Source organism: Heterocephalus glaber, unplaced genomic scaffold (genome assembly GCF_053883595.1).
Source record: "Heterocephalus glaber isolate CG9 unplaced genomic scaffold, H.glaber_assembly_v1.0 deba00001569, whole genome shotgun sequence".
In the NCBI taxonomy this organism is placed as follows: domain Eukaryota; kingdom Metazoa; phylum Chordata; class Mammalia; order Rodentia; family Bathyergidae; genus Heterocephalus; species Heterocephalus glaber.
Genome location: NW_028258354.1, coordinates 2,736,084 through 2,761,170, shown reverse-complemented (window position 1 = coordinate 2,761,170; position 25,087 = coordinate 2,736,084). Strand labels below are relative to the sequence as shown.

The 25,087-nt window shown below is 37.6% G+C and overlaps 1 protein-coding gene across 2 annotated transcripts in view; it reads right to left on the bottom strand.

Moving 5' to 3' along the window:
- Positions 1–1,388: 1,388 nt before the first annotated feature.
- The window catches only part of LOC101699287 (17-beta-hydroxysteroid dehydrogenase type 6), a 37,586-nt gene continuing 13,887 nt past the window's right edge, over positions 1,389–25,087 (bottom strand). For both annotated transcript variants that reach the window (XM_004861272.4, XM_087192166.1), the window contains exons 3-5: positions 19,027–19,285; positions 8,378–8,541; positions 1,389–5,749 (exon numbers count right to left, since the gene is read on the bottom strand). In XM_004861272.4, coding sequence (XP_004861329.1) covers positions 5,532–5,749; positions 8,378–8,541; positions 19,027–19,285 — 641 coding nt within the window. In that variant the 3' untranslated portion in view covers positions 1,389–5,531. The remainder of the gene's footprint in view (positions 5,750–8,377; positions 8,542–19,026; positions 19,286–25,087) is intronic.

Sequence of the window (25,087 nt, the reverse complement as noted above, 5' to 3'; positions counted from 1 at the left end):
CAGAATCTTCTATATGTAACCACACAGAAAAGATCTTTGCTAAATATTACTGAACCCAAAAACAAGCTGTAAAACAATATGATGAGGACATAGGTAATCCCTACACAACACTTTCAATTTTTCTCTCTGACTAAAAATTATCAAAATAAGAAGTTTAGGGAAAGGCAGTATGCACAGTGTTGTTCTTTCATTAAAAATATCTAAAATTTCATTGCCTGCCTCGCAAGTGCAAGGACCCGAGTTTGATCCTCAGTACCCTCCCCCCAAAAATCTAAAATCTTTTTTATAGTACAATAAAACACAGATTAAAGAAAACACACAAAACAAATGGTTTTATGATAAGGAAAAGCCTCTTATAATTAGTACCCAGGTCAAAAAGCAGATTTTTGTTAGCTACTCCCCAAAAGCCATCCACTGTCTCTCTTAAATAATAAATTATACAGGTAGCAGAAGCTCTGACCTGGCCTTGAAGGATTACAGAGGCTTTGAGCAGTTTTCTCCCCAGTTATCTTCCTATCATTCTCTACTCCCTAAGAATAACACTGATTAATAGCTGGCTTTTCTGGCTATCAGAAATGTGCTCAATAAAAATTTCCCCCAATCATAAACATAATACAAGTTGTAGGAAATTCAACCATTACAAAAATACCACATGGAAAGCATAATTATAACCCTGAAGTACTCACCAATTGGGATTATTTCTCTCATACATATAGTAGTATCTATATAGACATGTTTATTTTTAAAGGGGTTTGTTTTATACTATGTATGCTACTCCATATTTTATTGAATTTTATATCTAAAATATAGCATTTAATTTAGATAAGAAGTTAATGCTACCTGTAATTCATTAAAGAGATCAAGGTTTTATTTACTTGATCCTGCAGATACACATGATGATTCAGAGGCCAACAGTATTACAAAATGGTACAGTCACAGGCATAAATTCATAGACATGCATAGATAGCTAATTCATCCTTTTGAGCTCTGGTCAGTAATTTATATTATTTTTCCCACATTTTCAACTTATCAAGAACCTCTCTTTCCAAAAGCACCCTTTATACTTCATCTAATTTTAAATTTCTGCAATTGCTTCATTCAGCCAATATTTATTAAATGTCTACTAGGTAAAAAATCCTGGAGATGAAAAATTAACTACAATCTTTATTGTTTTATGTCTTTGCCAAGGACTAAGCAACTAGGTAATGCTAGTGACCCCTCCACATCTTACACTTCACATTTGTCTTCTGGCAGGCTAAACAATTCTTCTTTTTAATGACTTTTCTTAAATGAATTTTTAAATAACAATTTTGGAGAACAAGAAAATTCCCAACAATAACTACTAAAATATGAACATAAATAACAATAACCACTAAAAATACAGCATATATGGGTGTTTTACATTCCACAAGTTTATTGATTGTTTACACAGAGCACTAGTAGGTGTGTTCTTTGAGTTCCTATAGTTTGTGATTACACAGACCATGACATGTTTTGCATTTCATTTTCTTATTAACATTGGAGGCATACAATATTTTATGCACAACATTAAGTATCATTCACACTTATTAACCTAACACTCAGCTTAAGAAAAACATTAATTCACATGCTATTTCCGATATACCTCTGGTCAATCTCCAAAGGATTATGTTGAAGATTTTTTAACTTTTGTGTTTCGTATTTAGATTTTCGTTCCACTAGGATTTGCCTTTGTGCATGGTATAGGGTAGGAATCCAAAGTTATTATTCTGCATAAGAAAAACTTTGCCCTGCCCTATTTATTGAATCATTTTCCCACTACCTCATTATGCTTCCTGTTACATCAAATTTTCATGTAAATTTCAGCTCCTCACTCTGTTCTATACATCTATTTGTCATCCTTTTGCATCTATTTGATTATATCATTTAAAATAAAAAGTAATAGTAAATTGTACGGTAAGTTCTTCACTCCTACTCTCTGAGACAGGGTCTCACAAAGGTGCATAGACTAGTCTCAAACTTGCCATCCTCCTGCCTCGGCTCCAGGAATAGCTGGGATTATAGGCATTTGCTAGTGCACCTGGCTATAAACTCTTAATGTCTGGAGATGCAGGTTCCCTCAGCTTGTACTTCCAAATTTTCTTGATTCCTCTTTCCTCTTGTTTTTCCATTAAATGTAAAAAGCAGCTTCTCAATTTCCAAAAAAACTGTTGGAATTTTGATGGACTGGAATCACATTGAATTTATAAGTTATTTGAGGGAAAATGATGTATCACTTTATATTGAAACATTATTCACGAATATTGTATCTGTTTATATTTATATATGCTTTCTTCAATGTTTTCCAATGAAATTTTACAGTTTTCAAAATGAATATTGCACAGGTTTATTCCTAGATAACATATTTTTCTTCTTGTTGCTGCAAATGGTAACATTCGCAAAACTACAGTTCCTAATATGATGCCATATTCGCTTCAAAATCATCTAGGTTTTCCAGGCATGGTGGCACATGCCTGTAATTCCAGCATTTGGGAGGGTGAGGCAGGAGGATTGCCATGAGTTCAAGGCCAACCTGAACTTCACAGCAAGACTATGTCTCAAAAAAGCAGAACAAAAACAAAAACAAAAAAATCTAGGTTTGACTGTAGAATCGTGACAATGTTTCAAATATTCAAAAAATAAATCAATATCATGCAGGGGAAAAGTCAAATTACTCACAATAGGGAAAAAAGAAACCAAACTATATTTCAAATGAATAATAAAAGTATACAGAATAGGTAAAGAAAACAACTGCTCTTTGAAAGAACTACTTTGAGTTTTTATTTTATCTAAAACCAACAACTAAATACTGAACTCCAACTGGTAGATTTCTTTTTCACAATGGTATTGCTATAGGCATTCTAAAAATATGAAACACATAGTAAAAGAAATGTTTCATGCCTAATTGAATAAAATTGGATGCACTAATTTACCTAGAACAGTACTACTTCATACTTGTTATCCCTTTGTAAATCACCAATGCAATCACTTTTTCACTGTCAAAAGTGTACCAATTGAAGCAATAATTGACTATATACAGTCAAGTGCACATAGAAAAACTACAACTATACAATAGGGAATTTGGAAAAACCTTTTGCTTTCCTCACACAAGAGGACAAATGCAGCCAGTGGTTCAGGTCTGTAATCCCCTCTGATTTGCAAGTTGACGCAGGATGATCAAAAGTTTGAGGCCAGCAAGGGTAACTTAGCAAAACCCTGTCTCAAAAGATGAAAATAAAAAGCACTGGAAAAGTAGCCCAGTGCTTACTTGGTTCAGGCCCCAGTACCACAAAAAAAGGGGGGGGACAAATGTAGGCACTATCACCCTTCTCCTTACCTATAAATGTCTAGTGAATTGATGTGAGGTTTGAATCTGCAGCAACCGTAACAAAACCTTGAGGTGACAAACTAGAGGAAAAGATGTGCATAGGCTATAAACCAACCTGGATGACCTACGTACTATCTTATTACTGTAGAAAATAAACTTTTATTTATGTCAAGCTTCTCCCTAAAGCCAATCTTCCCACTTGAACACTACACCAAATCCTCTCTCATCTGCTTGCCACTATTGAAGCAGTTCTCTGATCTCCTACATTGTGATTTGTGCTGCGAACTCAGCATAAGGGAATGAAAGATCTACCTCTACCCCATCCCGGAGAAATTTAGGACACAAGCAATGAAGATTGTAAAGTTTCCATAGAATGGGGGCAAAAAGAACTCAAACAACAAGAACCATGAATCAGAGTGGTGTTAAGGTACTTATGTATCTTACAAAATAGAAGAGGAAGTTTCTGAAAATGATTTTCCACCCAAGAATTCCATATATAGCCAATCTATTAGGAGAACAGAGCCCTTATCAGACTTGTAGAGATTTAGGAAAGAGCGAGAATGGGGTCTGCCCAAGTAAGAAAGAAAACCAAGGTGGGTGTGGTGGCACACACCAATAATCCCAGCACTTGGGAGGCTGAGGCAGGAGAATCACTGTGAGTTCAACGCTAGCATGGGTTACATATGAGAACTTGTCTAAAAAAGAAAAATAAAAAGCAAGGAAAGAAAACCAAGAGCCACACGTTCTGGGAAACAGGATCAAACAGCAAGAGAGATGAGAAGTTTGGGAGAAATAACTGAGCAGCAGAACTGGAGAGCAAAGAGCTCAGACAGCAAAAGGACAACAGAGAAGGAGTCTCCCTGGGCAGGAGAGAGGGAGTTGAGATGCAATGAATAATTCTGTGATTGATTTAGCTGCTAAGAAAATAGTACTGGTAGTTTTCTTGCCAATCTGAGAGAACAGATGGAAAAATTAAGGTAATTTAAAACCTTTGCAAACTCAAAAGTAACACAGTAAGTTACCCAAGGGGGAGAAAAATATTGTAAAGAAAAATGACTAAACAGTAAACAATATTCCCTCCATAACCATGGAAACACTAGTAATTTGCTAGAAATATGGTCAAATCATATTAAAAATAAGAGCACAGAAGAAATGGGCAAGAAAGTGGCATAAATAATAAATTCTCTTAATAAATTCTCATTTGCTATAACAGAAATTCAGTAAAAATATCTAAACTTAGTAAATCATGAATAGAGAGTTTTATTCAAAAATTCAGGGTTAAACACCAGAAAAAAAATGGCTAAATGTTAAAGCATTTGCCAGTAATTAGCAGCACTGATCCGTAAGAATGAAAATGAGGAATTTCTTTTATTCTTTTAACTATTAATTGAGTATTAGCTATGCATGTGTAAATTATTTGGATTTTAAAATAAAAGTCACCGGTTTTAAATAAGGGAGAAATATATTGAATAACAGCTGGCAAAAAGGAAAGAGAAATAAAAATTCTATTAAAGGGCCATAGTACAGACCTTGTTCAGATAAAAATAAATAGATCTACACATTTGTCAATAATCCCTGAACAAGAATTAATCACACACAAAAGAACTGTTCACATAGATAAAGAATTGACATAAAAACAGGCTAAATTGTTTTTACTAGGCTCAGTTTAACAGGATAAGAAAGATATTTTAGACATATTTTCATCATAAATGATGGAAAGAGAGTGGTGGCCCATGCCTGTAATGCCATCGTTCAGGAGGCTGAGGCAGGAGGATCACTGTGAGTCGAGGCAGCCTGGGCTACATAATAAGTTCAATGCCAGCCTGTGTACCACAGTGAGACTCTTTCCAAAAATAAATGTTGTAAATTAGTAAAGATTCATCACAAAAAGTAGTAAATTTTAGATATCTGCAATGTGAATATGTTGGTTCTCTAATGATGCCAGATAAATGAGGTTTGTTTTTTGGGTTTATTTTTTTGGTACTGGGGATTGAACTCCAGACCATCTGCTTTTGAAGCAGGTGGCAGAACCACTGAGCTAAATCCCCGGCCCCAGAGAAAAGAGTTTTAAAGGAATGTTTATTGTTACAAACAGTCTGGGTTCAGAGTAAGGATTACTGAGACACTAACAACCAATTTCAGATATTTATGTTGTTCATGCCAAGAGACACTAAAGGAGTTTTCTTTAGGCTGCCTGGACTGGTTTGGGCCAAGATCTGGTCAATATGTAGTCTGCCAGTGATGTGGGTAAATAAGATAGAGGAATATAGAAAAATTTTGCATCCCAGCCACCTGAATATCGAGTACGTGGATGCACAGAGGTCAGAGCATGTTCCATGCAGTCAGTGACCAGGAATAGGTTTGTGCTATAATTCGGCAGCATTTCCTTTTTGGAGTTGCAATCTGTACACAAAAAGAGAAAATAAGGTCAGAAATCACATTCCTTATATAGTCTTTGGGTTTTGTTTTTGTTTTGGGTCAGTAGTTGGTATTAACCTCAGGATCTTTGCACCAAACTACATTCCTGGCCATATTTATGGCTTTTTGCTTTGTTTTTGTTTTTGTTTTTGAGACAAGATATGCTATGTCCCTAAATTGCCAAGGCTGGGCTTGAACTTGCCACTCTCCTGCCTCACCCATCTAAAGACTTGAGATTACAGAAATGCACCCTGATGCCCAGCTCCTTACATTGTTTGAAGATCTTGTTGCATGAGGTGTCAAAGGTCTACCCTCCATTAAATTCCAAAGGCATTAAGGTGATCATGACCTGTACTTCTCACTGTGATAACTACTAGTCACATGTAGCTATTTAGCATTAAAAATATAACTACTGTGAACAAAATTAAATTTTCAGTTTTATTTTAATAAATTTTACTTTTATGTTTCCTGGTACTGGGGGTCGAATTCTGGACCTTGAGCTTGTGAGGCAGGCACAGCACCACTGAGCTAAATCCTGGCCCAATAAATCTTACTTTTAAAGCTCAGTTCCTTTACTTAAAAACCTTTAACTATGTTTGTACCAAAATAGGTATATGAATCTACTTTTCAAACGGAAACTTCCTGAAAATTTTTTTCCTTGAGTTATAATTCATACATCATAATACCCAGCCATTTAATGTGTACAAAGGAATGATTGTTTTGTATATTCCATGTTCTATAGCTACAACCAAAACCCCATTTTAGAACATTTTCATCAAACCCCAAAAGAAACTGAGGATGTACCTCAGTTATAGACCACTTGCCTTCCGTGTACACAGCCCTGGCTTTAATCCCCATCACAAAAAAACGCATTAAAAAAAAACCCTTACCTATTAGTAGTCATTCTATTGTCTCATCAACCACCAACCCAAGGCAACCACTAATCTAGTTTTTGTCTCCATGGATTTTTCCTCTCTGGACATTTCATATAAATTGAGCGGTCTTTTGCAAGGCTTATCCCTTTAATAGTATATATCAGTACTTCACTCCTTTTCATCACCAAATAATGCCCCATTGTATGGCCATACCACATTTGATTTATCTATTCACCAGCTGATGAATGTTTGAATTGTATCCACTTTGGGTCTAGTATGAATAATGCTGTTGACAACTATACATTTTATTAAAAATCACTAGTACAGATGTAATACTTGCTAGGAAAATTTAGCATCCAACTTGATAGATGATGTTAGTATAAAATAAACAGTAATTATAAAAACTAATGTGAAAATATAAAATAATGAATAACATATTGATAGTATTTATATAACACCATTTTGGATATAGTAGATAAAATAAATGCAGTATTAAAATATTTCACATTTTTCTGTCTTCTTTTTTTCCCTAGTGTTGGAGATCAAACCTGGGGCCTAAATAAGCTGGACTATATATATATATTCATCAAATTTATATATACTCATATATATAAATTTATATATATACCCCACCATTGATGAATATGATCTTTTCTAGTTTCCTGATTTCTATTTCAATATTCTGTGTATCCAGAGGGAAGCAAGTTCCCTAGCAGTGAGGGAACCTGAGGTGAGGAAGAGCTTATAACAATAGCCAGCCTCTGGCAGGTTGGGAAACACTTCCCTAACTAGCATGAGTTCTGAGAGGCTCCAGCACTTTCTGGTCAGCCTTTTCTTGATCCAACTTCTCTCTCCTCTGGTGCTGGTGATCTCTTAGGCCAGTATAACCAAAAGACATCGTCTAGGTCAGGAGTCTTCTATGTGTACCTTCCCCCTTCTCCTTTTCTCTGGACTGCATGCACTTTCTCCCAAAGTCAGACCCAGGGCTGCTGCTATGACCACAGGGGCCTTCTGTGCAATGAAACAGAGAGCTGCTCCCCTCAACCTCAGCCATTTGCTGCTCTGGTGTAAAGGAAAAGCATCCCTTCACCCAGGGGAATGCAGGCCCACAGCAATGTGAATGACTTAATTCCATTAAAAGGACAGTTTTGCCTCCAACCCACACTGTCCATTCCTACAGGTCATCAGAATGATGTTCTTACATGAAATTAAATTATCTCACTCCCATAAGGTCCTGTGACCTTATACATGAGAAGTATAGTCCCCAGCATTGGCCTATTGGGCCCTGCAAACTGGAGGTTTACTCACTTACCTCTCCCCACCTACACCCTCCCTCCTGTCATAATTTGTAACCCAGATAGTAGACACATTGAAGACTGCACTTTAGTCAAGCAGACATCTCATGTCAGCTCTGATGGACACTCTAGAGGCCTTACTCTTCGGACAAGAGACTCCATACCTCGAAGCCTGGAACACCCCTAGTGTCCAGAGGGTCAGGCCAATATGTGACACATTAGGTTAGGGATGATACTGGCACTGGGTTGTCCGTGTGCTTTTCAGCAACAGTGAGAGCCAAACCATTAGTACACTGGGACCTTACAGACTATCTCTTGTCCTGGAAAAGTTTTTTAAGGACCTTTGTTCTCACTGTATTTGCAAATCATTTTTCATTAGCCTCCTCTTCCTCTTCTTATACAACCAGGCCCATTTTCCCTATGTTAAAAATTAAAAAACTTACAAGCATCAAAATAATACTGTCCATAGGATTCCTTAATATGCATGGGTGCTTCATCCCAGGCTTGCTTCATTCTCTCTAAGCACCGCTGAGGGTCTGTTTTTCCAGTTCTGAAGCAACCAGGTTCAACTATGCTGACTTTCACTCCAAAACCTTTTATCTCACGCCTGAAACAAAATCCATCATGTTAATTCCTTTAATTGAATAAAACACATGGCCATTTCAATGTTCTGAAGGAGGAAAACACACAAAAAAAATTTTTAAGATTATTTAAAAACCTAAACTGGATATTTTAAAAGATAAAGGAACAAAGAAGGAAAATACAAAAATTTAAACATGCCTAGATCCAACAATTGAGTTATTATGCCAACTACCATAACCATTAAATTCTAATTCACTCTTTACCAAAGAATTAAGTACCCACCGTATTCTATACACTTGGAGGTGTGATAAATACAAATAATAAGAAAGGAAATCAAGGGCCGGGGATTTACCTCAGTGGTTCTGGCGCCTGCCTTGCAAGTGCAAGGCCCCAAGTTCGATCCCCAGTACCAAAAAAAAAAGAAGGAAATCAACATTGATTATTACTGGTACTATGCTAAGCATCTTACATGAACAATCATAGCCTATTAAGACTCAATTCTTCCCTTGCAAAGCTCACAGTGGGGAGGTCCAATAAGTAAACTCACAAGTGCAAGACAACTCAAAAGAATGACATGGCCTGGGAGTGTTGCTTAGGGATACAGCACATGCTTAGAATGTAAAAAGGTCCTGAATTCAATCACCATCACTAAAAAGAAAGAAGGAGTAATGAAAGAGAAGTACTCAAGGAGCTACCAAGGCAGAAACAGGTTGCAGAGAGATATTCTGACATAGAGAGGAAACTTTCAGTGAAAAGAAGACATTTCACTTTAGCCTCGAATTATAGAGGAAATCTCCAGGTGAAACAAGAGGAAGAGTGCCACATCACACAGCATGGGCTGAAAAAGCATGGGCCTGTGGAAAAATTACTATGTTCAAGGGCTGTAAGAGACCACTCATGGAAAAAATTGTGAGCATTACAATTACAATCATTATGCATTGCTTCTTTTCTTGTAAATTAATCTTCTTTAATTTTTGCGGGTACAAGTTTATATTTCAGCAGTCAAAATAAATATTAGTGTTTATCTTAAAAATTACAAGTCATGGAACATTCCAGAATATTCCTGTTAGTTCTACAAATGGTTACAGAAGTCCTTCTGAAGGGCTTGCTCTGTGCAAGGAACCTACAGAGTGCAGCCTGAACCAAGACAGCAGGGTGCACCTCAGAGAGGGGGCTATGAATGCTCTGGGGATGGTAATGAGGAGTGCTGACCAAACTACAGGCAGCCTTATTGGCAAAGATGAACCCTGACCTGAACCCTGCCTGTCAAGGCAAAATGTGTGGGAAAATGGTCCATAAGAAGATAGAACACAACACATTATGTCCCTCTAAGCAGTGGTCCTCACAGTCTGGACACTGGAACAACCACATCAAAAGTATCTTGGAACTTGTCAGAAATTCACCTTACATTTATAGCTAAATGGATGCACATTGAGGCCATACTCTTAAGTGAAATAAATAGGACACACATGTGTAAATACCAAATAGTTTCTCTAGTGTGAGAAACTGAAACTGTAAATAAGAACTAAAAAGTATAATAGATAATGTGAAATAGGAAGAAAAGGGGCAAAAGGGAAGGGGAAGTGGGAGGGGTAGGGGAAAGGAAAGAAGCGAATGGAATTAACATGAGAAAATGAAAAACTGGAAACAAAGTCTTTGTAAATAGGGAGGGATGAAGGGGTTGAAGGGAAGGCAGGGGAAGGGTGAAAAATAAGAACCAAGAGAGATTATATAAATTTCCAATGATGCATGTCATTATATTGTATACATAAAATGTACCAATAAAATTAATTTAAAATAAAAAGAAATTCACCTTATACCAGACCCCAGTCTAGACTTAACAAATCAGAAACTCTATTTGTAAACCCAACAATGTATTTGAACAAACTCTGTCAGTAATTTGAGGCACGCTACAGCTTAGCTGGGTGTGGTGGTTCACAGCTGTAATCCCAGCAGCACTCAAGATGCTGAGGGGCCAGGGATTTAGCTCAGTGGTTTCACCGCCTGCTGCGCAAGCGCAAGGACCCAAGTTAGATCCCCGGTACCAAAAAAAAAACCACTTCTCTAAATGAAAAGTCTTGCTTCTCAAACCAAAACCTAAAATCTGCCATTTAGAGATTCTAAGATAAGAGTTCCCCAATGCTCTTGTGTGCAAAGATAAGTCACTTCCAAGCCACTCTCCTCTAAATGTCACGGTCTCTTGGAGTTTTCCCACTCTAATTCACACCAAGCCACAACACCCTCATTCTACTTTAAAGCATAATCCAAATGCAGAACCAAACTTTCTTTCCCTGCTCATGCTTAACATAACTAAGGGAGCCCAGGATATAGCTCAGTGGCACTGTGCCTGCCTGGCAAGCATAAGGTCCGGAGTTCAATCCCCAGTATTGAAAAAAAAAAAAAAAAGGATAATGATTAACACAACTAAGGACAACTTGGATTGGATTTTTGTAAAAGACTAAACAATGACCCAAATGAAAGAATATACCTTTGTTCTTGGTGTGGGAATGAGTCAAAGGGCCCAAGAGGCCAGTCCTAGGTGCTGGTAAATCAGTGGACAGCAGCTCTGGATGGGTAGATAAGACATGGGACAGGCAAGAAACCAACCAAGATGCCTGCCACATAAGATCTATTTATGTAATCTCCCTGTGCCCTTCCGGAAAGATAATCTAATGCACATTGTAAAATATATACACCGGTCTTGTTGTGTGTTAGACTAAATAATGGCCCCAACAATATACCATCCTATCTCATGGAACATCTAATGTTACCTTATGCAGCAAAAACTTTCCAGATGTGATTAAGGATCTGAGAGAAAGGAAAATATTCCTAAATTAGGTGAGTGGGCACTAAATATAACTACAACTACCCTTATAAGAAAATAATGAAATAGGAAGGGGTGGGGTACTGTCCACTGAGAAAGAAATTAGGAAAATATATGCTAGAAGATAGATAGCTTCTTTAATAAATGGTGCTGAGAAACTGGTTACACACATGCAGAAAATTGAATCTATACCCTTATCTCTCACTGTGTACTAAACTAAAATCAAAATAGACCAAAGATCTAAATATTAAAACAGAAACGGAACCTGGAAGGAAGCTCCCCTACCACCATCCCAAGCTCCTAGGGCAGAGAAGTTGAGCCAGTCCCAGCATGCAGAAGGAAGCTCCCCCACTGCCATCCCAAGCTCCTAGGGCAGAGAAGGTAAGCCGCATGGGCACAAGAAGCACCCCCCCCCGTGGAAATGAGAAGACACATAAACAAGCCTCAAAAACAGACTTCCAGATCACCTACGGCCACCCCAAAGGGAAACGAGATGGAACAATCTGATACTCAACCACCTGGACTCTCTGAACTGGCAACAAAAGAGGATCTGGGAAAAATGAAATCAGAAATAATTACTCAGATAACAGCAAAGATTGTGCTCATGGTGCAAGACATGATTAATAAATCTAGAGAGGACACAGATAAAAAAATAGAGGATCTGAGGAACATGATGGAATCCCAACATAGGAAACAAATGGAATCCATAAAACAGATACAAACAGAATTCCAGGAGATTAAAAACTCCATCAAAAGTCTGCACAGCACAATGAACCAATGTGAGGATAGAATTGTAGATATAGAAGAAAAGATTGCAATTAGTGACCAGGAAAAGAAAAATTGCTTCAAAATTGTAAAGGAACATGAGAAATCAGTCCAGCAGCTGCTAGACGATGCAAAGAAGAGTAACATAAGACTGATTGGAGTCAATGAAGAAACAGGAGAGAGTGCAGATGACATAAAAAAACTGTTCACAGAAGTGATGGCAGAAAACTTCCAAAAGAGGGGAAAAGAACTTGACACACAGATAAGTGAGGCATATAGGACTCCAAATAGCCTTGATCAAAAAAAATCTACACATAGGCATATAATAGTTAGGATTCCAGAAATCCAACAGAAGAACAAAATTCTACAAGCAGTGAGAGAAAAGAAACAAATCACATACAAAGGAAAGCCCATCAGAATCACAGCAGGCTTCTCAATGCAAACCCTCAAGGCAAGAAGAGCTTGGAATGATGTATTTCAAGCCCTAAAGGAAAACAGCCTCCAACCCAGATTGATGTACCCTGCAAAACTATCTTTCAAAATTGATGGAGAAATAAGATACTTTGATGATAAAGAGCACCTCAGGAACTTCATGAATACCAAACCAGCACTCCAAAAACTTTTAGACAATACCCTAGGAAAAGACAATGAGGATCACAACCCCAGGAAACCCAGCAGAATGAATCCATTGGGCATGACAAATTAAACGCAAAGGGGGAGAATCCAACAAAAAGAAAAAGTCATGACAAGGCTTTTAAAACTTTTGACTTCATCTCCCTAATGAGTGTATAATTCAATCTTATTGTACTGACTAGTATTTTTCTGATTCTAGAGTTGCACACCTTTCCTTGTGCTATACTGGCTATTTATCATCTTCTTATGTCTACATTTTAGTTGGGTTGTCTATTAATGAGCTGTAAGAATTCTTTATATATTCTGGTCATAGGTTATATGCATTGTAAATGTGGTCTATTTAAGGACTACTTTTCATTTTAATGATGTCATTTAAAGTTCTAAATTTTGATGGAATCTCATTTATCAATTTTTTTCTTTTATACATCATGGTTTTTGTATCCTAGGTAGTTCTTGCCTACCCTGAATTCATAAACATTTTCCCTTATAATTTCTTCTTAAAGTTTTATACTTTTAGCCTTCTTATTTAGGTTCATAGATCCCTTCAAGTTATTTTTATGTATGGAAATAAAGGGTTGAGATTAATTTTTTATATATGGATACCAGGTGTTCTAGTGCCATTTGCTGAAAACACTATCTCTTCCTCAGCTCTTGAATTGAGTTTATATTCTATAAAGTGCTAATGTTAAATAATCTTTCAAAACTCAGTAGACCATATATGTGTGGTTCTATTTCTAGATTCTCTGTTTTATTCAAATGATCTATATGTCTTTCCTTACACCAACACTGCCTTGATTACTATAGTTTTAGAAGAAGTCTTAAAATTAGGTACTAAATATCTTCCAACACTGTTTTTGTTTTTAACTTTTCTAGGTCCTTTGTACTCCCACATAACTTTTAAATTTCAATACCCAATTCTTCATTTATAGCAAGTATATAAAGACCTAAATTTTTATATATACCTTGTGTTTTCTAATCCTGCTAAATTCAAGTACAAATTCTAGGGGCTCCTAGAGATTTCTTTGTATTTTCTCTGTAGATGATCATTTCATTTACGTATAAAGATTTTGCTTCTGCCCTGCCAATCCTATCCTAGTTGTGTCATTTTATTGCCAGACTATTTTGGTAAGGTCTAGGTTTCAAAGTTTAATGGACAGATAAAGAGTAAGCATATCTGCCCTTGTTCCCCACCTTAAGGAGAAAACATTGTATCTTCTCCATTCATATAAGGCGTTCTCGCTGGAAGTATGGAGTACATGTCTTTAATCTGTTGACAAGTTTCTGTTCTACTTGTAGCCTCCTGATAGCTTTTATCATGAAAAGCTGTAGAATTTAGTCCAATACTTTTTCTCTAACTAGTGACAGGATCATGTGGCTTTTTCCTTTCCTCTGTTAAAATGGTGACTTTTGGGGGTGGATCTTCCAATGCTGAACCAACACTGCCATCTCTATAACAAAACCACTTTCTACATACTTCCAGATCTGACTTCTAATAGTTTGTTTTGTTAAACAAATTTCTATCTATGTTCATACTTTTTTCTTCTATCATCTTTATCCAGTTTTAGGATTAGCACAATATTGATTTCCTAAAATGAGAGGAGAAGTGTTCCTTCTTTTTTCTGCTTTAATTGTTTGATATAATTTATCAGTTAAAATGTATATGAGCCTGCTGTTGTCATATAGGTAGGTTTTCAAGCTAGGAATATACTTTCTTTAATAGGTGCTATTCAAATTTTATATTTCCTCCAGAGTTAGTTTCATTAATTTGTCTTCCAAGTTACTTCTTAGAAGTTGTCAAATTTATTTCAAAAAAGATTTTTGTAATATGCTTTCTATATCCTTTTAAATCCTGTAAGATCTGTGGTAATGTCCCCTAGATCTTAATACTGTAATTTTTAAAATGTATAACTGATATTGTGTAACAGGAAGAAAAGGTCTAAAAGAGCAGGGGAATTGGGAAGGGTAGGGGAAGGGAAAAAAGGGAAAGGAAAAAATATGAGAAGAGGAAAAAAATGGAAACAAGGTCTTTGCAAATAGGGAAGGGTGGAAGGAGTGAAGGGAGGACAAGGGAAGGGGAAAAAAATAAGAACCAAGAGACTCATTAATGGTACAAGATCCCAATGATGAATGTAACTGTATTTTATACCTAAAATGTACCAATAAAGTTAATGGGGGAAAAAAAAAAAGGACCCAAGTTCAATCCCTGGTTCCTTTGCGGCTGGGGATTTAGCTCAGTAGTTATAGAACCTGCCACGCAAAAAAAAAACAAAAACAAAAAAACACCTTCTGTCTAGCAAAGGAAACAACCAACAGAATGAAGAGACAATCTACAGAATGGGGAAAAAAATTGCCATCTATTCCTCAGAAAAAAGACTAATATCAAGAATACATAAAGCAGGCCGAGGATTTAGCTCAGTGGTTCCGCCGTCTTCTGCGCAAGCACAAGGACCCAAGTTTGATCCCAGGTACCAAAAGAAAAACAAAAGAATACATAAAGAACTAAAAAGAATTAGACCTCCCAAAATAAAAAACCCAATCAGAAAATGGGCAACTAAAATGAACAGACACTTCTCAGAAGAATAAGTACAAACGGTCAATAAATACATGAAAAGCTGTTAAACATCTCTCTGGCCATTAGAGAAATGCAAATTTTTTTAAAACTGAGGTTCTATTTTATCTTACTCCAGAAAGACTGACTATCATCAAGAAATCAAATAATAGAGCTGGGGATTAAGCTCAGTGGTTCTGCCGCCAGCTGCACAAGCACAAGGACCCGAGTTTGATCCCTGGTACAAGAAGTGATACTTTATCAAAGACAAGTCCCAAGAATGTCAGTGTTATGTGGGGGGCAAAATGCAAAGACCTTGGGTAAGAACATGGTTCTGTCAAATCTTGGCTGTGGTAGGTGAGCTTTGGGAAAGATATTTAAAATTGAGCCACAGATTCCTATATAAGATGGACTAGAAATCATATCTACAAACTAAAATTTGGGGAATAATAAAAATAAGGTATGGTGGGTGAAAGTGCTTGGCACCATGCCTAAAACACAAGAAGTGTTCAATACTTCTTTTTGTTTCACTTTAAGAGTTACCTCAGACGCCCTACAGAGGTCCCGAGTCACGCGGGAGACGCCAAATCAGCCCGCTGCAGACAGGCAGGTCTGTGCACACCCTACCGAGGTCCCGAGTCCCACAGAAGACACCGAATCACCCCCGCTGCAGGCAGGCAGGTCTGCCCATGCCCTACTGAGGTCCTGAGTGGCATGGAACACACCGAATCAGCCCACTGCCTACAGGCAGGTCTATGCACACCGTACCGAGGTTCCGAGTCATGCAGAAGATGCCAAATCACCCCACTGCAGACAGGCAGCCACCTGGTTCCACACTACAAAGACGCAGAGGACACCAGACCACCAGACCAAGGTAGTGAGTCCCGCTGTTCCCGGCCCAGAGGTAGGGGCTTCTGAGCCACTGGCCCACTGCTCCTGGTCCAGAGGAAGGGGCTTCCCGGTCACCATACCTCCCGCTGCTCCCAGCCCAAAGGAAAGGGCTTTTGGGCCACCTTCTGTCCCGCTGCTCCTGGCCCAGAGGAGGGGGCTTCAGGGCCACCATCCCTCCCACCACTCTGGGCCCAGAGGTAGGGGCTTCTGAAGCGTCATCCTACTGCTCCTGGTCCAGAGGAAGGGGCTTCCAGGCCACCATCCTTCCCACTGCTCCCAGCCAACAGGAAAGGGCTTTTGGGTCACCATCCCTACTGCTGCTCCTGGCCCCTGTCCCACCTCACCCAGCTCAGAGGAGGTAATCCCTGCAGGTGCTAACAGCCCCCCGCCCCAGTTGAAATGAGAAAACACATAAATAAGTCTCAAAACCAGACTTCCAGATCACCTACAGCAACCCCAAAGGGAAATGAGATGGAACACTCTGATACTCAACCACCTGGACCCACTGAACTGGCAACGAAAGGGGATCTGGAAAAAATGAAATCAAAACTAATTTCTCAGATAACAGGAGAAATTGTGCCCCTAGTGCAAGACATGATTAATAAATCTAGAGAGGAGCTCAGGAACATGATGGAATCCCAACATAAGAAACAAATGGAATCCATAAAACAGATGCAAATAGATTTCCAGGACATGAAAAACTCCACTGAAAGTCTACACAGCAGAATGAGCCAATGTGAGGACAGAATTTCAGATACAGAAGACAAGATTGCAATTAGTGACCAGGAAAAGAAAAATTGCTTCAAAATTATAAGGGAACATGAGAAATCAATCCAGCAGCTGCTAGATGATGCAAACAAGAATAACATAAGACTGACTGGGTTCAATGAAGTAACAGGAGAGAGTGCAGATGACATAAAAAAATCTCTTCACAGAAATAATGGCAGAAAACTTCCCAAGCAGGGGAAAAGAGCTTGGCATACAGATAAGTGAGGCATATAGGACTCCAAACAGCCTTGATCAAAAAAATCTACACATAGGCATATAATTGTTAAGATTCCAGAAACACAACAGAAGAACAAAGTTCTCCAAGCAGTCAGAGAAAAGAAACAAATCACATACAAAGAAACAGACTTGAGGACCAGTGAAACAGATTAGAAGATGCAGAAACAACGCCAGACACACTCAGCCATCTCATCTTCAATAAAGGAGCCAAACATCCTCACTGGAGGAAAGATAGCCTCTTTAACAAAGGGTGCTGGAAAAATTGGGCTTCAACTTGCCAAAGATTAAAACTAGACCCATATCTCTCACCATGCACTAAACTAAAATCAAAATGGATTAAAGATCTAAATATTAAACTAGAAACTCTGAACCAGTTGGAATAGAGGTTAGGTAGAACCCTGACGACATCGGTGTAGGAAAAGATTTTATGAACAAAACCTCAGTTGCCCGTGAACTAGCACAAACACTCACCAAGTGGGATCTCTTCTTATTAAAAGCCTCCTGCACAGCAAGAGAAACCACCAGCAGTGTGAAGAGACAACCCACAATGTGGGAAAAAATCTTCACCTGCTGTTCCTCAGACAAAGGTCTACTATCTCAAATCTATAAAGAACTTAAAAAGATCAGACCTCCCAAATTTAAAGACCCAATCCAAAAATGGGCATCTGAAATGAACAGACATTTCTCAGACAAAGAAGCAGAAATAGCAAATAAATACATGAAAAAATGTTCAACATCACTTTTCATTCAAGAGATGCAAATGAAAACAATGCTGAGATTCCACTTCACTCCAGAAAGAATGGCTGCTATCATGAAATCAACCAATAACAAATGCTGGTGGGGCTGTGGGGAAAGAGGAACCCTGCTCCACTGCTGGTGGGAGTGTAGACTGGTGCAAGCACTGTGGAAATCAGTATGGAGATACCTCAAAGAACTAGGACTGGAAGTCCCATTTGACCCCGCTATTCTCCTGCTGGGGATCTTCTCCAAAGAATTAAAAGAATCATACCACAGTGATATATGTGCACCCATGTTTATAGCAGCACAGTTTGTAATAGCTAAAACTTGGAAACAGCCCAAATGCCCAACAACTGGAGACTGGATAAAGAAAATGTGGGATTTTTTTATAAAATGGAGTACTAGTCAGCCATAAAAAATGAGAAATTAGAGACATTTATAGCTAAGTGGATGCACATTGAGGCGATACTCTTAAGTGAAATAAATAGGACACACATGAATCAATACCAAATAGTTTCTCTGGTGTAAGAAACTGAAAGTGTAAATAAGGACTAAATGTATAATAGGTAATGTGAAATAGGAAGAAAAGGGGCAAAGGGGAAGGTAGTGAGAGGGCTAGGGGAAAGGATAGAAGGGAATGGGATTAATATGAGAAAATGGAAAAATAGGTACAAAATCTTTGTAAATAGGGAGGACTGGAGGGGTTGAAGGGAAGGCTGAGCAAGGGTGAAAAATAAGAACCAAGAGAGACTATGTAAAGGTGCAAATTTCCAATGATGAATGTCATTATATTGTATACCTAAAATGTACCAATGATTAGAATGAATAATCGATAATGCAAAATAGGAAGAAAAGGTCCAAAGGGGTAGTGGCAGTGGGAGGGGCAGGGGAAAGGAAAGAAGGGAAAGGAAAAATGATGAGAAATGGAAAAAATGGAAATAAAGTCTTTGTAAATAGGGAAGGGTGGAGGGAGGGCTAGGAATGGGGAAAAAATAAGAACCAAGATGCATTATGTAAAGGTACAATTCCCAATGAGAAATGTAATTGTGTTGTATACCTAAAATGTACCAATAAATGAATTTAATCAAAAAAAAAAAAAGAGTTACCTCAGTACATCTGAAAATGCTTCAACTCCATACTTGGAGCAACTGTAGGGTCCAGAAAAGAAAGCAAGTCTTCCCATAAAGCTGGAGACATTGACGATCCTTCCCCGTGCTCTCCTCACCAAGGGAAGCACGCTCAGAGTCACTTCGATCAAACCAATGAGGTTCACTTTGAGGACATTCATAAAGTCCTCCATCTTCTGCCACTCACTGAGGGTCATTGCACTGACAACACCTGCATTGTTAACCAGGCCCCAGAGTCCTAAAACAATAAAAGTCAAGTCAGAAAATGAGTTTCAGATAAAAATGATGACTAGTTACTTTGACTAAGTTACCTACTAAGAACAACTAAAAATGCTAGACAAAATATCTTTTTAATTTTTAAGTGTGTCTATTAGTTAACAAGAAAGTAAGATAAATAAATAATTTAATGTTAGGGCAAAATCTAAGGCAAAAATCCAGGGGATAAGTATAGCACTGATTCCTGGCTTTTGATTTGAATGAATTTGCAAACCATTACGAATTTGAACTTCACCTAAGCTACAGAATGTAATCAAAGACACTTTCTTCATTAAATGGATATACTATCAGTTTAAGGGTGAGCAGCAAGTCCTTTGAAGGTAAATTTCTCTGTCTTGAGCTTTGGGGTAGGGAAAATGAAGAAAGAATCACCACTATGGGACCTCAATCACAAACCATCCCTCATAAGAGTTTGCAGCCCAAATCAGCACTATCCCAGGGGTCTAAAAGACCTCAAGCCAAGAATTATGTTTAAAATGGTCATGGGCTGTCAGTGCTCCCAGGTACCTGACAAGCAAACAGATATTCTTTGGAGAAATCTATCTCTCACCTCAAGGAAACAGCAGAAAGTTACTAAGAAAAGCAGTAGCACATTGTCATATCACTAAATATATAAGGAGAAAAAGCATATGAAAGAACCACCAGAAACAAATGGCGGTAGAAAAAGACTCTCAAAGACTTTAAATACTAGAATCACAAGACACACATGACAAAATAAATACAGTAAATACAATTGTAAAAAAAGAGATCACAAAGGTTAATAAAGACAAGATACTATAAAATGGTTGAAGCAGATTTGGGAAATGAACCAAACAATTTATAAAAGTATAAAAATCTAAATTTTAAAATTTAGTGGATAAGTTGAATAGTATATATTCATAAGATAAAAGAAAGAGTAATAAATTGAAGACCAAAGTTATAAAACATAGAGCCAGGCATCCCAGCACTCCAAAGGCTGAGGTAGAAGGATCACCTCAAGTTCTAGTCCAGCACGGTCTACATAGTGAGTTCAAGGCCAGCCTGAACTAAATAAGGAGACCCTGACTCAAAAAAAAAAAGAAAAAGATATAGAATACAACACAAGGAAAAAAGAGACATAAAAAGGAAAAGGAAAAAAAAAGAAACAAGAAAGGTATTCATTTAGGCTGAGGCAGAAGGATCATAAATTCAATGCCCTCCTGGGCAACTTAGTAAGACCCTGTATCAAAATTTTTTTAAAAGGGGATGTAGATAAGCTCAATAGCAGTTTGTCCCGATTTAAATGCCAATTTGAAAAAAAAAGGAAAAATATCACCATATGTCTAGTCAGACCCAGAAAGAAAAGAGAGGGAAAGTGAAATACACCCAATATTTGAAGTAATAATCACCAAGAATTTTGCAGAACTGATAAAAGCCAATAAACATAGACTCAAAATAAAACAAACAAAAGAAGCAGTAAGAATAGATTAATCCACAGGTAAACACACCAAAATAAAGATCAAATATTGGGTCAGGGATTTAGCTCAGTGGTTTCGCCGCCTGCTGTGCAACCGCAAGAACCCAAGTTCAATCCCCGGTACCCCCCCCAAAAAAAGATCAAATATCAAAGAAAGAGAACACCCTTCAATACACAGAAATAATAACATGTTGAGAGAAAATAACTGTAAACTTAGAACTGCATGTCTAGCAAAAAATATCTTTAAAGAATGAGGGCTAAATAAAGACTTTTTAAGAAATGTTAAAAAAAAAAAAGGGAACAATTTGATCCAATATCCTCTCAATTCTGAAGGCTGAAAAAAGTATTCAGTCAGGAAGAAAGTAATTTTAGATGGAAGATTCGAGCTAGGTGTGGTGGCTTACTACTGTAATCCCAGCTGCTTTGAAGGAACACAAGATCAAGATCAGCTTGGACAACTTAGCAAGACTCTGCCTCAGATAAAAATAAAAAGGGAAGGGACATAGCATAGTGGTAGGCCATGTGCCCAGAACATATGAGCCCTGGATTTAAACAACAGCACCAGGAGGAAAGAAAGGCAAAATGAGCAAAGAAAATATTAGGTAAGAAATAAATCTAAAGACACATTATATATTGTAGGGCAAAAAAACATAATTACACAGTGCTGATACAATGTGTGTCAGGAAAGACAAGGATTCCAGTTATTCTGGGGGGGTCTTGATTTACTCACAAGAAGGACAAAAATACAAATCAAATTTTATACTTCATAAGTTGAATATGGAGTTAAAATTTCATTTTTCTTTTTTGAGACAGGGTCTTGCAGTGAATCTCAGACTGACCTGGAACTTGCAATGTAGCCCACATTGGCCTCAAATTCCCAAAATCTCTGCCTGCCCCGCAAGCGCAAAGACCCAAGTTTGATCCCCGGTAACAAAAAAAAAATCATTTGATTAGGCCTAGTTCTCCTGCCTACAGGCCACCTATGGCATTTTAGGGCTGGGGATTTAGCTCAGTGATTCTGCCGCCTGCCTTGAAAGTTCAAGGTCCCGAGTTTGATCCCCGAAACCAAAAAAAAAAAAAATCCCAGATCTCCTACATCAGCCTCCCAAGTACATGCAGCTAAAATTTCTAAAGGAACCACTAATGAAATAAAAATAACATTTATTTTCAATATAATTGTAGAAAAAGTGGAATAAAAAAATTCAACCATGACCTGGGGGCATAGCTGAGTGGTAGATTGCATGCTTAGTAAGTGGAAGGCCATAGGTTCAAACTCCAGCACCAAAAAAAAAAAAAAAAAAAGTAATTCAAAAGACAAAAGGGAAACAGAAAAAAATGTGAGGCAGGTGGCAGAACCACTGAGCTAAATCCCCAGCCCAAAAATGTGACAGAAAGTTAAAATAAGACAAAAAAATGAATCCAAACATAATAATTAAGCAGAGATGAATGGAATATTCTAGTTAAAAAATAAAAAGTGTCCCCTGAGACTCAACGAAAATAAAAACTGTCACACTGAGGATGAGAGCAGAGCATTGCCAAGTGTGCACAAGGCCCTGCATTCCACTCCTAGCACTATAAAAAACGAAGGAAGGAAAAAAATAAAGAAAGGAGAGAGTAAGAAAGAAAAAGAATGATTGACAGATCAAAAGATTCATATAAAATATGGAGATACAGAAAGGTTAAAAGTTTAAAAATTGAAAAAGGCTCTGAAATAAAGTCCTCAGTATCAGATCATAAAAATAACACCATACACTGAAACACCAGAAAGAAAGAAGAAGAAAAAAACACAGAATTTCTGAAAAAGAAACAAGAATTTAAAGAATCTTCTTCAGACTGAGGCACTTACAAAGCTTCCAGATGTGAAATCCAGCAGGCATTTGGAAATTCAAGGTGAAGAGTAAAAAATAATTTGGAATCAAGGACATAAAGGTAATAATTGATAGGAGTCTTTCGGGAAGATGGCAGAGCAGTGAGCAACAACCAATCAGCCTCTCCAGGATTTGGAACCCAGATACTGGAAAAAGAAAATATAATTCCCGGGAAGAAATGGAAGGATATGAAGTCCTAGGACCCAGGGAAGATCTGATGGGAAAGCTGTGGCCTGCAGAGAAGTTGAAGAAACAGAATTTGATGTGGAAAAAGGAAGAGGCAATCTGCACTTTCTCCTTGGCTCTTTACTTACAGCTTGTGAGAGAAGAGGACCAATTCTCCAAGAGACACAGTGAAAGTAGGGGGTCTCCAAAAACCTTCAAGGAAAATTGCAGTAGTGGAATGGACCAGAGGATGCTGTGAGCTGAAACCCTTGGTAAGTGACTCCAGCCCAAGCACCTGCCATATCTCCTGAAGTGAGGGCTCAAAATACCAGGCAAGGGGCCAACTGAGCCCAGGACTCAGAGTGGCCATGGGTTGGCTTTATTTCAGGGCTTTCAGATTTATATTCCCACAGGGATTGGGTGAGAGTCAGCAATGGGAGACATTCTTGGTCAGGTAGCCATGATCAAGCCAACCAAAGACACAAAGAGTGTTTTAAGGCCCTACCTCCATGGCCAGAGGCCAGATATGGCCTGAATCTCCAGGAATTCAAAAGCCCCAGAATTGGCACCTCCTCCCTAATCCTGTTGCCTTCTTGCTGGTGACTATACCCAGCACAGACATGGGCGGTGACTGACTTCTTTGTCTACCAATGAGAACAAGGATATGTCTTGAATTGGCCCCAGAACCTTATACCAGAAGATAAACAGGCATTTGATATCACAGAGAAATTCTTTTTTGTTATTGGTTTTTTTTTGGTTTTTGGTTTTTTTTTTGGTTTTGGTTTTGGTTTTTTGGTGGGGTTTTTTGCTTCTGTGGTTTTTGTTTTTTTTTAAGTCTAAGCATTGTTTTTACTTTTTTGTTCATTTGTTGGTTGGTTTGGTTCTTGATTTTTTTTTTCCCTCTCTCTCTCTTCTTTTCTTCCTTCCTTTCTTCTTTAACAGTTTCCAGGGGCTTAGGTAACCTTCCTTTGTCCCTTGCCTTGCTTCTAATCTCTTTTTCTTCACTATTTTTTCTTCTTTTTTCTTTTACTTTTTCTCCCTTTAGGTATTTCTCTCTTATTTTAACTCTCTACATAACTTCTTTCTTTTTTCCTCACTCTTTTATCTCTCTTTCTTGCCAATTTTTTGTCTTCCTTTATCGAATTAGATAGCTCTCTACTCTACAATAAGATCTCTTAAACTATTTTTCTTTCCTTCTTCTTATATCATAGAGTTTAAAGTTTCAAAATTTTTCTCTTGCATTCCCCCACTCCCAAACCTATATTTTTAATAGTATAACCATAAATCTTTGTTAATCTTTTGATACTTAACTCTGTAAAATTATTGTTGAATTTTCTAGCATTAGCAAAGACATAGTTGTTGTATTTAATACATAATAGCTATAAGTCAATACTTAGGTTGTCTTAATGTTTTCTTCATAATTGCTGACTTTTTCTCTAGGAATAAGGGTGGTACAAAATTGGTTTTTATGGTATGTTAATATCTAATTTGCCTTGGATACTACTGTAGCTGATTTACTTGATATTAACAGGGTTATATACTTGTTATCTCTCTGTAAACCAACACTCAGATTACCTTCATGATATTAACAATACTAGGGTCCATTCCCAGAGAACTGTATGCTGGTGTAACTATATTGGATCTTCACCTCTCAAATTGACCAACATGGTTGGATCCTGGTGCTTTGGCAAAGGATTATAATTAGCCACATCCAAAGTACAACACTAAAAAGCAACTAAAGAGATCTTTATACAGATAACAAAGTCCTTACATTATAAGCATCCACAAACCTCAGCATGAAACAAAACAAGCACAAACAGAAACAATAGACACATGAGAAGAAAAAGCAACAAAATGCCTCCCAAAACTTTCGACTCCCCCAAAACCAGTCCAGGGGGTACTTAAGGGCAAAATAGCATAAATGTACACCTGAATTAATCAAAAGGATAGCAGAGGAGGCTAGAAAGCAGTTTGTGAAAGTACTCAGCAGAATTAGAGAAGATGTAACTAAGAAGATAATGAAAGTAATAACTGAAAAGATGCAGGCACTTTCAGAAGACACTAACAAAATGCTACATGAGCTAAATAAAACAATACAGAACATGAGTGACCAGTTTACCAAAGAATTAGAGTCCATGAAAAGGTTATAATCAGAAATATTAACAGATTAAAAATCTTATTGAAAATATGAGCAGTAGAACCAACCAAAGTAAGAAGAGAATCTCAGATCCAGAAGACAATGATGCTTTCAAAGACCAAGTAATAGGGCTGGGAGTGTAGCTCAGTGGTAAAGCAC